Source organism: Marmota flaviventris, chromosome 13 (assembly GCF_047511675.1).
Source record: "Marmota flaviventris isolate mMarFla1 chromosome 13, mMarFla1.hap1, whole genome shotgun sequence".
NCBI classification, from domain to species: domain Eukaryota; kingdom Metazoa; phylum Chordata; class Mammalia; order Rodentia; family Sciuridae; genus Marmota; species Marmota flaviventris.
The window spans coordinates 82,306,293-82,319,699 of NC_092510.1; the positions used below are offsets into that span (position 1 = coordinate 82,306,293).

Genomic DNA, 13,407 nt, shown 5'->3' on the forward strand with positions numbered 1-13,407 from the left:
TAATTAGTTTATGTCTAGTATTAGGCAGCCTTAACTAGAAAAATGTTTTTGTTACCAAATGATTGGAGAAACAAACAAAATCAAAAGCTTTTTCTTTTTTTTAATTGTTGCTTTTACCTTGGAAAAGTATTTTCAGGACTTTCACACTTGAATGTGAGTGTATCTTTACATAGGTCCCTGAATTCACTCTAAAAGAGTGTATAAGTGCACATGCCGGACAATAGCAGGCTAAGATGTCTAAATGAACTTCTCATTACTTGCTGTCTAAGGAGATTCTGCATTTAAATAATTTTAACTTTCTCTGAACACTGCTAATGGAAGAGAAGACATCAGGCTTAGAGGCAAGGGCAAGCTAGCCTTGGACTACGATTTGTACAAATTCCATTGGAAGACTAACATATAATTGGGCTCATAAATAATCAGAGGATCCTGGAACAAGTGACCCAATGGCCTTCATCTCTCCTAAGCCACCTCTCCTTGTGACCTAATGTCCCAGCTTATTGCTGACTCCTTCAAAATCGGAAGTTCCCAACATGTGGCAACAATAATGAGACAACAACCATGGTTGACATTGATAGAGAATTTGTTCAGCAGAAATGTCAAAAATCAGAGCTTGAATCCAGATCTAAGATTCCAAAGCCTGGGTAACCAGTAAACAACATAGGCTTCTTTAAGATCAATATTATATTACTTAATATAATATGCAAGGCCCTGCAAAATCTCCAGCTTTACAACCTAACTCGTGACATTTACCAGTTTCTGTAAACACTCCATCCTGGCTAATTTCAAGCTACCAGTATAAAGAAAAACTGGCTCACAAAATTCTTAAAAATGTAACAATTGGCCTTTGTGGAGTAGCAGGGGTGGTTCTAGGGACATCACTGTTTACAACCCCATGCCCTACTATACTGTGAGCACCTGAACCAAATTCTAAGTACTGCACCCGGTCTCACCTTGGGACATTTGACATCTGCACCTGCTCTTTCTTTCTCTTACTAAAATAATACACTCTTTCATTAGCTCCCTTCAAGAAGTCTTGCCTGATACTTTGAGTCCTTATTTTCTGGGTATTCTGCTTTACTCCTGAAACATCTCTACTTCCTGTCTCATGGCACTTGTGACACAGGGTTGTAATATTTTGTTCCCTAATCTGTGCATCTTCTACTATGTTTCTAAACTCCAGCAGGACAAAAGCCTTATTTATCTTATCTACACTTGTATCCCCAGCCCTGTAGAGCTTGCTAAACAGGAACAGTTGCTAATATCACAGGCAGAGGTGCCAGAAACTATTCTAAGTTTTATACATGTTTTCTGAGATCATCTTTAAAACAACTCTCTGAGGATGGCTCCATTACTGCTCTGCCCATTTTGTATATGAGCATATGGAGGAACCTTCAAGGGGTGAGCATCTTTCCCCGTGACTCGGTCAGTAAATGCTGGAGGCAGGATATTAACCCAGACAGTGTGACTAGAGGGCCATGTGCATCCTTCAAGAAGTCAGCGTTTTTTGACCATTTTTCTTTTCATTAGTGATCCTCTAGGAAAAAAAATTTAATTAAATTTAAATTCTCTTTAATGGGAAATTAAATACTAAACAGCATTTTGCTGGGTAGCGTTAAGCTTTGGAGGAATTTTTCATCTCCCAAGATCCAAATTTGGCCCTCTTGGGGGCAATATCATTCTATTGGAAATGTATGTGCTGAACTTTTCACTTTGGATTTAAATTTATGTACCATATGTTTGTCCCTAAAAACACATCATTTTACAGTTTTAATGATATCTTCCTATAAGAATTATTTGCATCTTTCTCTGCCCCCCATAAGGTTCCATAGGGCAATATAGCTGTGTTGATAGCCTCATTTTTTAACTAGAACATAGTATTTCAATCATATTTACATACCTGAATTTATTAAGTCCTTCCACTATTGAATATTCAGAAAGTTTTATACTTCTTGGTTTTTAACCAATTCTTTGATGAATATCTTTATGCATTCTTGCTTGATCTCACATGTGAGAGTTTTTATAGGGATGTGCAAAGGTATATAATTTTTATATCTATTGTCAAATTACCACCCTCCACCCCCAAGTGACTGCACCAACTAATCTTCCCACAGAAAATTTATGAATACACATTTCCCCATGTGTTTATATTAAATATGGCCTTTTTCTGCCTTGGGTGGTGTTAAACATTCTAATTAAATGAGTCATTTGAAAGTATTTATATTACTCATCAGTAGTTTGTGTAACATGAAATGTGTGTGTGTAGACAGGTTGATGCTGTTGGAAATGCTGACAAATGGCAGGGACACTGGCATGCTAAAATACCTAGACCAAGAAACTGCTCTAGGGCCTACTCACTTCACATAAGGCTAAGAACAGTCATTACCTGAGAACAGCTGCACTGGACTTTGAAATGGTGATCTTGGGTAACAGGAACTAAATCTCTCTAGCCATTCTCTAAGACTCTTAGGCACCAAAAAGACTACTGAGGGTAAAGAAAACCAAACGTGCCAGGTCAATGGATGTTGAAAGGGAAATGATCCATTTATGAGAAAGAGAAAAAGCTCATGATGAAGGTAGCACTAAAATGCTAGAAAAGAATACTAAAGCTGTGAAGAACAGCAAGGACTTGAGCCACATGATAAAATCCCAGGTCTTTGCGAGGAAAACACTTAAAGTAAATGAAGTAAAAATGCCCCTTTTTCCTCTCTCCCTCTTTTCACTCTTCTTTAAAAAGAACAGGCACCCTTACTCAAAATACATATGAATTTCAATAGTCTGCAAAACACAGAAATAAAAGTGTGTATCATCAAGATTCAAATTTCAATCCACATGGCTCTTCCTTTTTTTCTTTAACCTTGGCCTAAAAATGATTTTCATAAATGATTCAGAGTAATGCCACACTCTGAAGAGTGAAGCTAAAAAAAAGAACTCATGGGAAACTATACTCACTGAGCCCCTTCCATGTACCTTACATATATTCTATCATTTAATCAGGTGAGGAACCTGAAACTGAGAAGGGCGGCATGGCTGAGGCCCTTAACCCAGAAATCCAAGGCCCAGGGATGTGAACTGAGGCGTGCTGACTCCAAGTCTATTTCCCTATTGTACCACGCTGCTGCTGAGCCTAAACGAGTTTACTAAATACTCAGAGCAGGTTATCCAATAATCCAAACAAAGACAACGTCCCTGACGTACCACTGCACTATCCTTTGGTGTACAGGAAAATTACCTTGACTACCATCCAAAAGTTTCTAGAATTGCATTTTGTTTCCAAGTTCCTACAACAGGTCAGAGCAAAATGATAATTCTAAGAGGAAGACAACAGGGCAGCATTGCAAAACTTGATCCATTCTGAGTTATTTCATTAGCACCCTTACCCCCCCAAAAAAAAGAAAAAGAAAGGGATAGCAGCAAAATTTACTACTCACTTGTCTTGATCTGGAGTCTGATGCCTAGAGTAACAGACATCCTAAAGCTCTGAAAACCAAGGCCCCTGCAAACAGAGGCCAGCTTACTAACATCACTTGTTCATTGTTCCAGCTGCTTCCTGAACTAAATGGCACCTCACTCACAAAAGCACCATTATCCAAGCACCCACCAAATCATAAGAGATGCACATAATCCCTATAGTTGAATGCTTCTTCTGAAACTCAATTTAAATATTCATGAAAACTATGATCAGCTCAAATCTCTGCTAGTGTGAATCACTTACTTACCTGGGGCTGTGAAATCAGAGGGGTGGAAGTAGAGGCAGCAGCCATGACAGCTCTGCAGCGGTAGGTGGTGATCAGGCCCCAGTACTACAATGCCAAACACAGAAGCCAATTCTTGTGGTCACTGATCAGATCAGGGTCATGCTAGGAGAAACTGTGAACCTAGAAAGAGACAGGAAAAGTCACAATTAGTGCAAGAGGACTGGTGCAAGGAGTGAAATACCATTGGCTACAGGAAGTAAAAATCCATACACCAAGTGCCAAATACTACAGCAAGAAACACAGGAATCCAATAGGAAAACTACAACATCTAAAAGCCATGACTTCTGTATCATTTGTCCTAGTGATATTAAGTGGATGTATTTTCATAAGTTTAAATTTAATTCTTATAACAGCTAGAAGTTCTGGGGAGGTAGTTCCATGCTAAAGAGATGATGAGGAGGAGAAGCCATCCAGTCATTAAACAATAAACTAGAAAGAAAAAAAAATGATCCCCATTTGAGAGCTGATAGTTTATATACAAAGGGTAAAAAGAAAAAACCATCAAGTGGTTAAACCCTACCCATTTACAGATGAAAAAATAATTGAAGCTCAGAGGAGAGAAGGGACCAAATAACTGAACATTTTATTTAGTTCACAGAAGAGCCAGAACTAGAGCAAAAACAATCCCAATTCCCAGTCTGGCATGAAACGTAAGAAAGTCAATGTGGTCCCTGTTTATGTTTCCTCAAACAACTTGGTCACCATGTCCAAGATTTAAGACAAGCAAGACACTCAGTGTCAAGGAATAGAGCACACACTTCCATATGTGTGAGGAAGAAGAATTCCTACAGTCCTTCTGACATACTCCAGGAGAAGATGCAAAATAAGCACAAAATACAACAAAATTTTCTCTCCTTAATATGTTCACTAAGAAAACTTAGAAAGATGCTAAGTTCCCAGCAGGAGAGCATGGCCCCAGTTCTATCAAAACACTGAGATGATAGTTTCAATGTTGCAATTTAGTTCAGAAGGGGAATTTTTTTCGTCTTAAGAAATTAAGAAAATTCTTTCACTTTTTTTAAAAATTCATTTTTAGATGGTTTTCATCCCATCTAGTAATCTCCTTTTTTTTTTAGCACACCAAAGATATTTATGGAACATCTGCAGGAAACTAGGGACATAATGAAAAAGACCTAGTCAGCTCCTGCTGTAAACATATAGTTCCACTAACATGCAGGGTGATGCCTGAAATACTTCTAAACCCTAAGAGAATGATACTTTTCAAAACAGTAAAAGTAAACTGGAGTTCGTATGACCCAAGTCTTCTGTAGAAGGAATAGTGAAGTTGGACAGTTAATATGAGTCCTCTGACCCCAAATCCTCTAGTGCTACTCTAGATTAGCTCAATGATACCAGGCAAGTCACAAGCTCAGAAGAGCTGCTTTTGTTAAAAATGACCTAGATTTCACAGCAACTTTTATGAACTCTTAAGTTTTATTTTATTCTGTCTTCATGTATTAATCCTTCAAGTTATAGGTCCAATCACTTTAGGTTCTAATTGTTTTGAACTGTGGAAACTTCCTATGCTCTTCTGTTAAAGTGATAATTTTTATTAAAAAGTAAATTATAAATTTCTCAAGCTATTTTAGCAGGACAATCAACACTGAATTCTATAGCTGCTCTGAGACAATACTGACATCCTTAGTCCTCCTTTTTAGAGGGAATAAAAGACCTGTTGTGTATCAGACTGTGAATTTAAATGAACAGCCCAGGAAACAGGGTATGTATACAGAAATGCCTTTCTTTATTCATGAGGCTTCCAGAGTGATAAGCCTACCCCAAGGGAATTACAAGACCCCATCATGCACTGCTTTACACTGAACATATTCTTAGAGTCAATTTGTGCTAATCCCTTTTTTGTTTCTCTTTTCTCCTCCTTAGGTATTTACACTTCACATTGCCTTGCTTTATGCTAAGATGGACAGATGGATACATAAATGTATCATGATAGCCAAAAACAAGCAAGCAAGATTCCACTCTTAAACAATCATACTGTATGCTTGGTTTCAATTCATTTCAGTCAATCTCGGTCAATCAATATAACCTGAAGATATTTAGATACTTTCAATATTCACAGTGTAGAGAACTATCCAAAGGGCAAAACAGAGACCTGGCCTGTAACAAGGAAAGGATGTGGCCCACTAAACGAATATGTTCTATGGCATCATTGCTGATAGTCAACAAGAGAGAGACTGGGGTTCAGTGAGAGCCCACGGGTCACTGAAATCTGGAGCAGTCATAGCACGTACAGTCCAAGGCAGACACTGTTAGCTCACTTCAGAGGACACATTGAGGCTTTGAAGTGTTGTGTGACATACTTACAGCCACACAAGCAGTAATGAAGAGAGCTGAGACCTAAACCAGGATTGACTCTAAGTCCCAGCCCCTTTCAAATATACCAACCCTCCAAGTGAATGAGAATTAAGAGATAAAAAAATGCACAGAATATCTTAAAGGAAAAACTTCAGAGAGTCCTGCAGAAGGCAGGATGGAAGTTAGATGGCCTGTGGAGTGACCCTGTGACACAGAACCCTGGGCTTCTCTCCACTATATAAAACTTTGTGCCCCTTATTTCATGTTTATTTCATGTTTCATATACTTGAGATGCCTAATCAGATTTTCAATTCATATTTTTAGAAAGAAAATAAGATGTAAAATTAACTTCTTTCCCATAAAGTATTTGAGATCTATCTAGTTTCAAGACTTTTGTTGAACTCATTAGCACATTACAAGCACTCTTTATAAAACAGTGCATAGTTACTTGACTCTGCCAAAAAGTAAGGGCTAAACAACATTAAAGATATAAACCAGTGTTCTCTTGGGAATAATGTCCTAAAATTACCACGTATCTATTTGCAAACTTATTCACAAAACTGCACAAATTATGGAAAAACGAGACATGTCCTAAGTAAAAATGCCCCTATCTAGCAGGGGAAGTTGGTTCACTTTGACATACTAGACCCTCCCACCTGACCAAAATCCCATGGTCAACTATGGAGTTGACCAAGAACTTTTAAAGAAAAATACCCTTCTTTTAACTCTTCCAAGTACTTGAATACCAGTCCCAGCTTTCTTCCAACCTGCCATCAATCTGACTACATTTCCTTTGCATGAGCGCCTAAGCTGTGTTCTAGCTACTGAAAACCACAAAGTAGTGTGGGTTTTCCCCACTGACATCAGTTTCTTCAGCTGCCCTTGGGTCATGATTTTTGTTCCTTCTTTCCTTCCCTAGTTGTCTCCATTTTCCATTAGGCATTTTTCTGATCTATATAACTCTTCTCAAAACTATAAACTACCTCTCTAATATCACTCACTTTGAAAAGATGAGCTTTGTCATCTCTTCACTGGATTATTCTTCCTTACAGTCATTGATTATGTAATATGCAATATGAATTACCCCTACAATTTAAATCATATTCATAAAATACAAACATAAAAATTCATAGAAACAGAAAGTAGAAACAGAGGTACAAGGGCTGGGAAGAGGGAAGAATGGAGCATTAGTGTTTCATAGAGAGTTTCAATTTAGGATGATGGAAATGTTCTAAAGATGGAAAGTAGTGAGGTTGTAGCTCAGTGGTAGAGCACTTGCCTAGCACATGTGAGGCACTGAGTTCGATTCTCAACACTGCATATAAATAAACAAACAAATGAAGGTCCATCAACAACTAAATAAATAAATATATGGAAAAAATCTTTACCTTTAAAAAAATGGAAAGTAGTGATGTTTGTATAACAATGTGAATGTAATTAATTGCTACTGAATTGTACACTTAAAAATGTTCAAAAGAGGTAAGTTTTATGTTACATTCATTTTACCATTAAAATTTTTAAAAACGGGGGGGGGGGGGGGGGTTAAGAACATAAGCACTAAGAAATGACATGAAACTATTTCTTATATAAAGTAGCATAGTATAGTATTATATCTAGACTATCATTTAAAATGAAAAATATATGCAAATGAAATGAAATAGCAAGGATAATGCAAAATGACAAGTATAATTTCAGAAAAAATATAATTTCTAAATCAGAAAACTATGCAAATAATCATTCCTCTGTGACAGATTACCAGAGAAATGATCACCTGGATGTAAGAATAGGAAATATCTGAATCAATCACAAAAACTACCCCTGGATTGATCCTAATTATTGCTTAAATCTCCAAAATTATGTACTGGAAAGGAACACTGGGGGAGGTCTACAAAAGAACAAGGCACCATTCCCCCTTCATGTGAAACTGGAACTGCATATACAGAAAGTAAGCAAATGAAAACTCCACAGACCTGGAAGGATGCCCTCAATTCAGAGCGACGAGGGCTAAAGGGGACTAAGCCAGGAGAAAGCTGGGGAACATGTAAAATGCACTACCTCTTTAAAAAGTGCTCCTGGCTCCAGAAGCCAGACAAGTGAGTACTCTCTGGATGCATTCACTCCTGATTTACATAGGGCCATGAAGACTGCCCCAGAACATGTGAGAAAGGAATGCTACTAGCTGGCTTTTGAGGACAGCAGCCATGCCAAGTGACAATGCCCTTGCTAATTACTGAGTGCCACACCAAATACCTAAGAGAAAGTCTCTGGTTTGAGGCAAACTTCCATTTGATTACTTATGGAGCCAATGCTGGCTTCCTCCCAGGCCTCACAAGAAGATGAATTTCTAGTTGGTAAATTAAACCACTACAAACCTTAACCTTTTTCCTTCTTCTGGATTTCAGTCAAGCAATGACTCATAGAAGTGTTTGAAAAAAACAGAGTGCAATACCTGAGACTGAATATGCATAACATTTGGTCTCCAAGGATAAGCAACAGAGAAAAACACAAATTTACCAGGCCAATAAGACATATAATTATAGGTCAAAATAACAGAAGACTCTAGAATCACAGCAAATATTTACTTGAGAAATAAGTGTACTACTTATTTCTCAAGTAAATATACTTAAAAGGGAAAACTTCAGAAAATTTCTAGCTCATGGTCTTAAAGTTGCTGAGGACATAGTAGCATCTTCCATGGTACAGGTGGTTGTGGAAAGAGATGCAAGATCAAAAAAGAGTATGCATTAACCAAAAAGAGGAAGAGAAAAGAAATCTGACTTATGGGCTTGAATGAAGGCAATCCATAAAGCAGAAAATAAACTAGTAGAGCAGAAGACAATGCAGAGCTCCCATGTGGGGAAATGCTACATGGGCAAAGACTTAACAGACTCCAAAACAAAGAGAAAAGATGAACAAAAAGTACTAAAGGAAGAAAGGAAACATCATCACTGGAAACAGAAAAGGGTAAGTTTATCCCAGTTTTAGAAAGCTGTTACACCAATACACAATTTAAGTCAAACAGGAATTTTTCAGACTTGAAATTTCTATATCATTCTTCAGAGGACTTGACAATCTGGCAAAAACAAGCAGAAGAAAATCTCTGTCCCCCAAACCTGGAAAATAAAAAAAAAAGAGAGATATAAGCAAGTCATAACCATAACTTGGTTTTCTTAGCAAAATAGCATCTGACACCCAACTTACATCATCTAAGGCGTAACAGAAGATTTTTCTTTCTGGAATCTGAGCAAATGAAAATACTCAACAAAAGTAACAACAAGAAAGAGATACTGCACTCACTGAAACAAAAACAGCAAGCTTAAAAAACAATGATTCAAAACTCAGAAGGACTGGAATATAAATCTTTAAAGGTGTCCAAAGTATAAAACAAAAAACAAAGTAAAGGAAAACAAGTAGCCCAGACCATCTAAGAATCTAATAGGTGAAATTGCAGAATGAAGGAGTAAAGGAAACAGAAGGAAAAAAAATATCAAATACCTCAAAATGTTTTCTAAAATGGAAGGCCGTACATTTGTAGAGCATTAGGGTCCACTGACACCCATATGCACATCCACCTAGCACATCCTCCATCACTGTGAGTTTTTTCCTTTTCTTTTTAACTCTGAGCATTTCAAAAAATCCTGTGAGATAACAAATGATTTGAAATCAGAAAATTTTTGACCTTCTCAACAGCAAGACTGGAAACCAGAACATAACAGAGCAATGATGAAGAAAGTAATTTACAACCTGGAATTCTACTGGAAGATGTTCCTCAGGAAGAATGACAAGGAAAAGGCAGGCATAGGAATCCAACACAGGAAAAAGGCAAAGGGAATTCCTGGAATATGTGAAGGGAGATCCCTGGCTGGTAGGTAAGGAGTCTCAAAAGGTACCCCCTAACAGAATAACTTTCCATCTGGATCTATTAGAGCAGATTTCTACAACTAAAAGAGTTTGGGATTTAATGAGAAATAAGTACATAGAAAATTAAGCAAACATTTTAAAACAATGAAAAGGAAGGGAGCGCAGACAGGACAGTGGAATGAATCTGACATAACTTTCCTATGTACATATATGAATACACCATAGTGAACCCCCACATCATGCACAACCATAAGACTTGGATCCTAATTAGAAGAAGATATACTCCAAGTTTGTATAAATATGTCAAAATACACTCTACTGTCATGTATATCTAAAAAAGAACAAATACAATTTAAAAAATAAATAAAGGGAGAACAAAAAGTTTTCAGAAAAGGAAAAGGACTCATAAAATTCAACTTGGCTCAGGTGTGAATGCCATTAACAAGCTCATCATCACACTAAAAATGAAGACTGGCAAAGTTACAGCCACATGATGAGGTGTGGGATAAGAATAGACGTAATGGCACACCTAACCTATGGAAAATCTATTAATATTTACAACTTATAAACCAAAAAGGAGAAGCAAAAACCTGAACATTCCAAAATGCATACTTATTTCAAAGCAACATATTGTACGCAATTCAAAAAAATTTTTTTAATAGAGCAAAAATCATAGAGGTTTGATGAAAATACCAATCAAGGCAGCTAACTCAACTGAAAATGGTAGCTCCAGTGAAGGCAAAATGTTAAGAAAGGAATAGAGTTCCTTTTTCTGAGCAAGTCTCATGAAGCTATTTGACATTTTCAAATTTATGACTTAAAAAAAAGACCATCACTGCTAAAACAAAAAAATTTAAGCTAGTAAAAGCAGAAGTGCCACACAAGTGTATTCAACTTGATGCTATGGAAGGCTGGTATGGGGGGAAAAGAAAAGCACATTTTTTTAAACAATGAAATATATTGGGTTGATTAGAAATTATGGATATATGGAACAGAAAATGAAGATTTGATATAAGAAAAACTGTAAAGAACAAAAGAAACAAATTAATTACCAATGAAAGTAAACTTTTCTAACTCCAACCTCAAAAACAAAAAACAAAAAAAAGCCCCAAATAATCTGATTAAAGAATGGGCAAGACTTGAGTAGACATTTTTTCAAAGAAGATCTACAAATGACCAGCAAACATGAAGTAAAGTCACTGATAATCAGGAAACTTCACGTTGATTAGGATGGCCATCACAAAAAAAAAAAAAAAAGAAAGAAAGAAAGAAAAAGAAACAATATAAAATAATTGTTGGTGAGAAGTTGAAGAAATTGAAACCCCTGTGCACTATTGGTGGGATGATAAAATGGTACAGTCATTGTGGAAAACAGTATGGAGTGCCTCCAAAATGAAAAATAGAACTACCATAGGCTCCAGAAATCCTACTATCCCACTCCTGGATATATTTCCAAAAGAATTAAAAATGGGATCTCAAAAAATTATTTTTATACCCTTTTCATGGAACATTATTTACAATACTCAAAAGACAGAAGGAAACTCAAGTATGCAATGAACACACAAACAAAACGTGGTATATACATACTATAGAATATTATTCAGACATTAAAAAGAAGAAAATCCTGACATATGCTATAACATGGATGAACCTTCAGGAAATTTTGCTAAGTGATGTAAGCCAAACACAAAAACAACAAATATTATACAATTCTAGTTATATGGTACCTACAATAATCAAATTCATAGACACAGAAAATCCAATAGTGGTTGCCAGGGACTGAGAGAGGATGGTAGAATGGGAATTCTTTTAACGGGCATTGAGTTTCCACTTTCTAAGATGAAAAGTATTCTAGAGATTGGTTTCATGCTAATGATTTGAATGTGTCCCTCAAAAGTTCATGCATTGGAGACTTAATACCCAGATTCATATGTACGTGGAGGTGGGATTTTTCAGAAGGAATTAGGAGTAGATGAGGTCATGAGGCACTAGTGGCTGTATTTTTTTCCATATTTTGTTATTGGTGCATTATAATTGTACATAATGGTGGGATTCTGTTTATATATTTGTACATGCACACAATTTAACAATATAATTTGACTAACATAATTACCCACTATTCCCTTACTATAGTGCCATTATAAGAAGAGAGAGGCCCACACTGTCACACTTGCTCTTACCTCACCATGTGATGCCCTCTTCCATTCTATCATGCAGTCAGAAGGCCTGCATCAGATGCTCATACATTGATGTTGAACTTTGAAGCCTACAAAACCATGAGCCAAATAAACCTCTGGGTTTTTTTTGCTTTTTTAATATTTAATTGATTTTATTTTTTAAATACATGACAGTGGAATGCATTACAATTCTTATTACACATATAGAGGACAATTTTTCATACCTCTGTTTATATATAAAGTATGTTCACACCAATTCATGTCTTCATACATGTACTTGGGATAATGATGTCCATCACATTCCATCATCCTTGCTAATCCCCTGTTCCCTCTCTTTCCCTCCCATCCCTCTGCCCTATCTAGAATTCATCAATTCCTCCCATGTTCCCCCTCCCTCCTTATATCAGAGAAAACATCGGCATTTGTTTTTTGGGGATTAGCTTACTTCACTTAGCATTATCTTCTCCAGTGCCATCCATTTACCTGCAAATGCCATGATCTCATTCTCTTTTAATCCTGAGTAAAATTCCATTGTGTGTGTATATATATATATATAGATATAGATATAGATATATATATATATATATATATATATATATATATATATATATACATACATACATACATATAGCCACATTTTTTTTTATCCATTCATCCACTGAAGGCATCTAGGTTGGCTCCACAATTCAGCTATTGTGAATTGTGCTTCTAGAAACATTGATGTGGCTGTGTCCCTATAGTATGCTGTTTTTAAGTCCTTTGGGTATAGATTGGGTTATTTGTTTTTTTGGTGCTTAGCTTTTTGAGTTCTTTTTATACCCTAGAGATTAGTGCTCTATCTGATGTGTGAGGGGTAAAAATTTGCTCCCAAGATGTAGGTTCTCTATTCTCCTCACAGATTATTTCTTCTGCTGAGAAAAAACTTTTTAGTTTGAGGCCATCCTATTTATTGATTCTTGGTTATAATTCTTGTGCTACAGGAGTCTTATTAATGAAGTTGGGGTCTAATCCCACATGATGAAAATTAGGGCCTACTTTTTCTTCTATTAGACGCAGAGTCTCTGGTTTAATTCCTAAGTCCTTGGTCTACTTTGAGTTGAGTTTTGTACATGGTGAGAGACAGGGATTTAATTTCATTTTGTTGCATTTGTATTTCCAGTTTTCCCAGCATCATTTGCTGAAGAGGCTATCTTTTCTCCAATGCATGATCCAGAATAGCTAAAGCAATCCTTAGCAGGAAGAGTGAAGCAGGTGGCATCACAATGCTAGACCTTAAACTATACTACAGAGCAACAGTA

General features: G+C 36.5%; 1 protein-coding gene across 2 annotated transcripts in view; it reads right to left on the reverse strand.

Annotated features, from left to right (window-relative positions):
• The window catches only part of Lpar1 (lysophosphatidic acid receptor 1), a 138,414-nt gene that overhangs the window by 68,914 nt on the left and 56,093 nt on the right, over positions 1–13,407 (reverse strand). For both annotated transcript variants that reach the window (XM_071600460.1, XM_027943027.2), the window contains exon 2: positions 3,720–3,878. In XM_071600460.1, coding sequence (XP_071456561.1) covers positions 3,720–3,764 — 45 coding nt within the window. In that variant the 5' untranslated portion in view covers positions 3,765–3,878. The remainder of the gene's footprint in view (positions 1–3,719; positions 3,879–13,407) is intronic.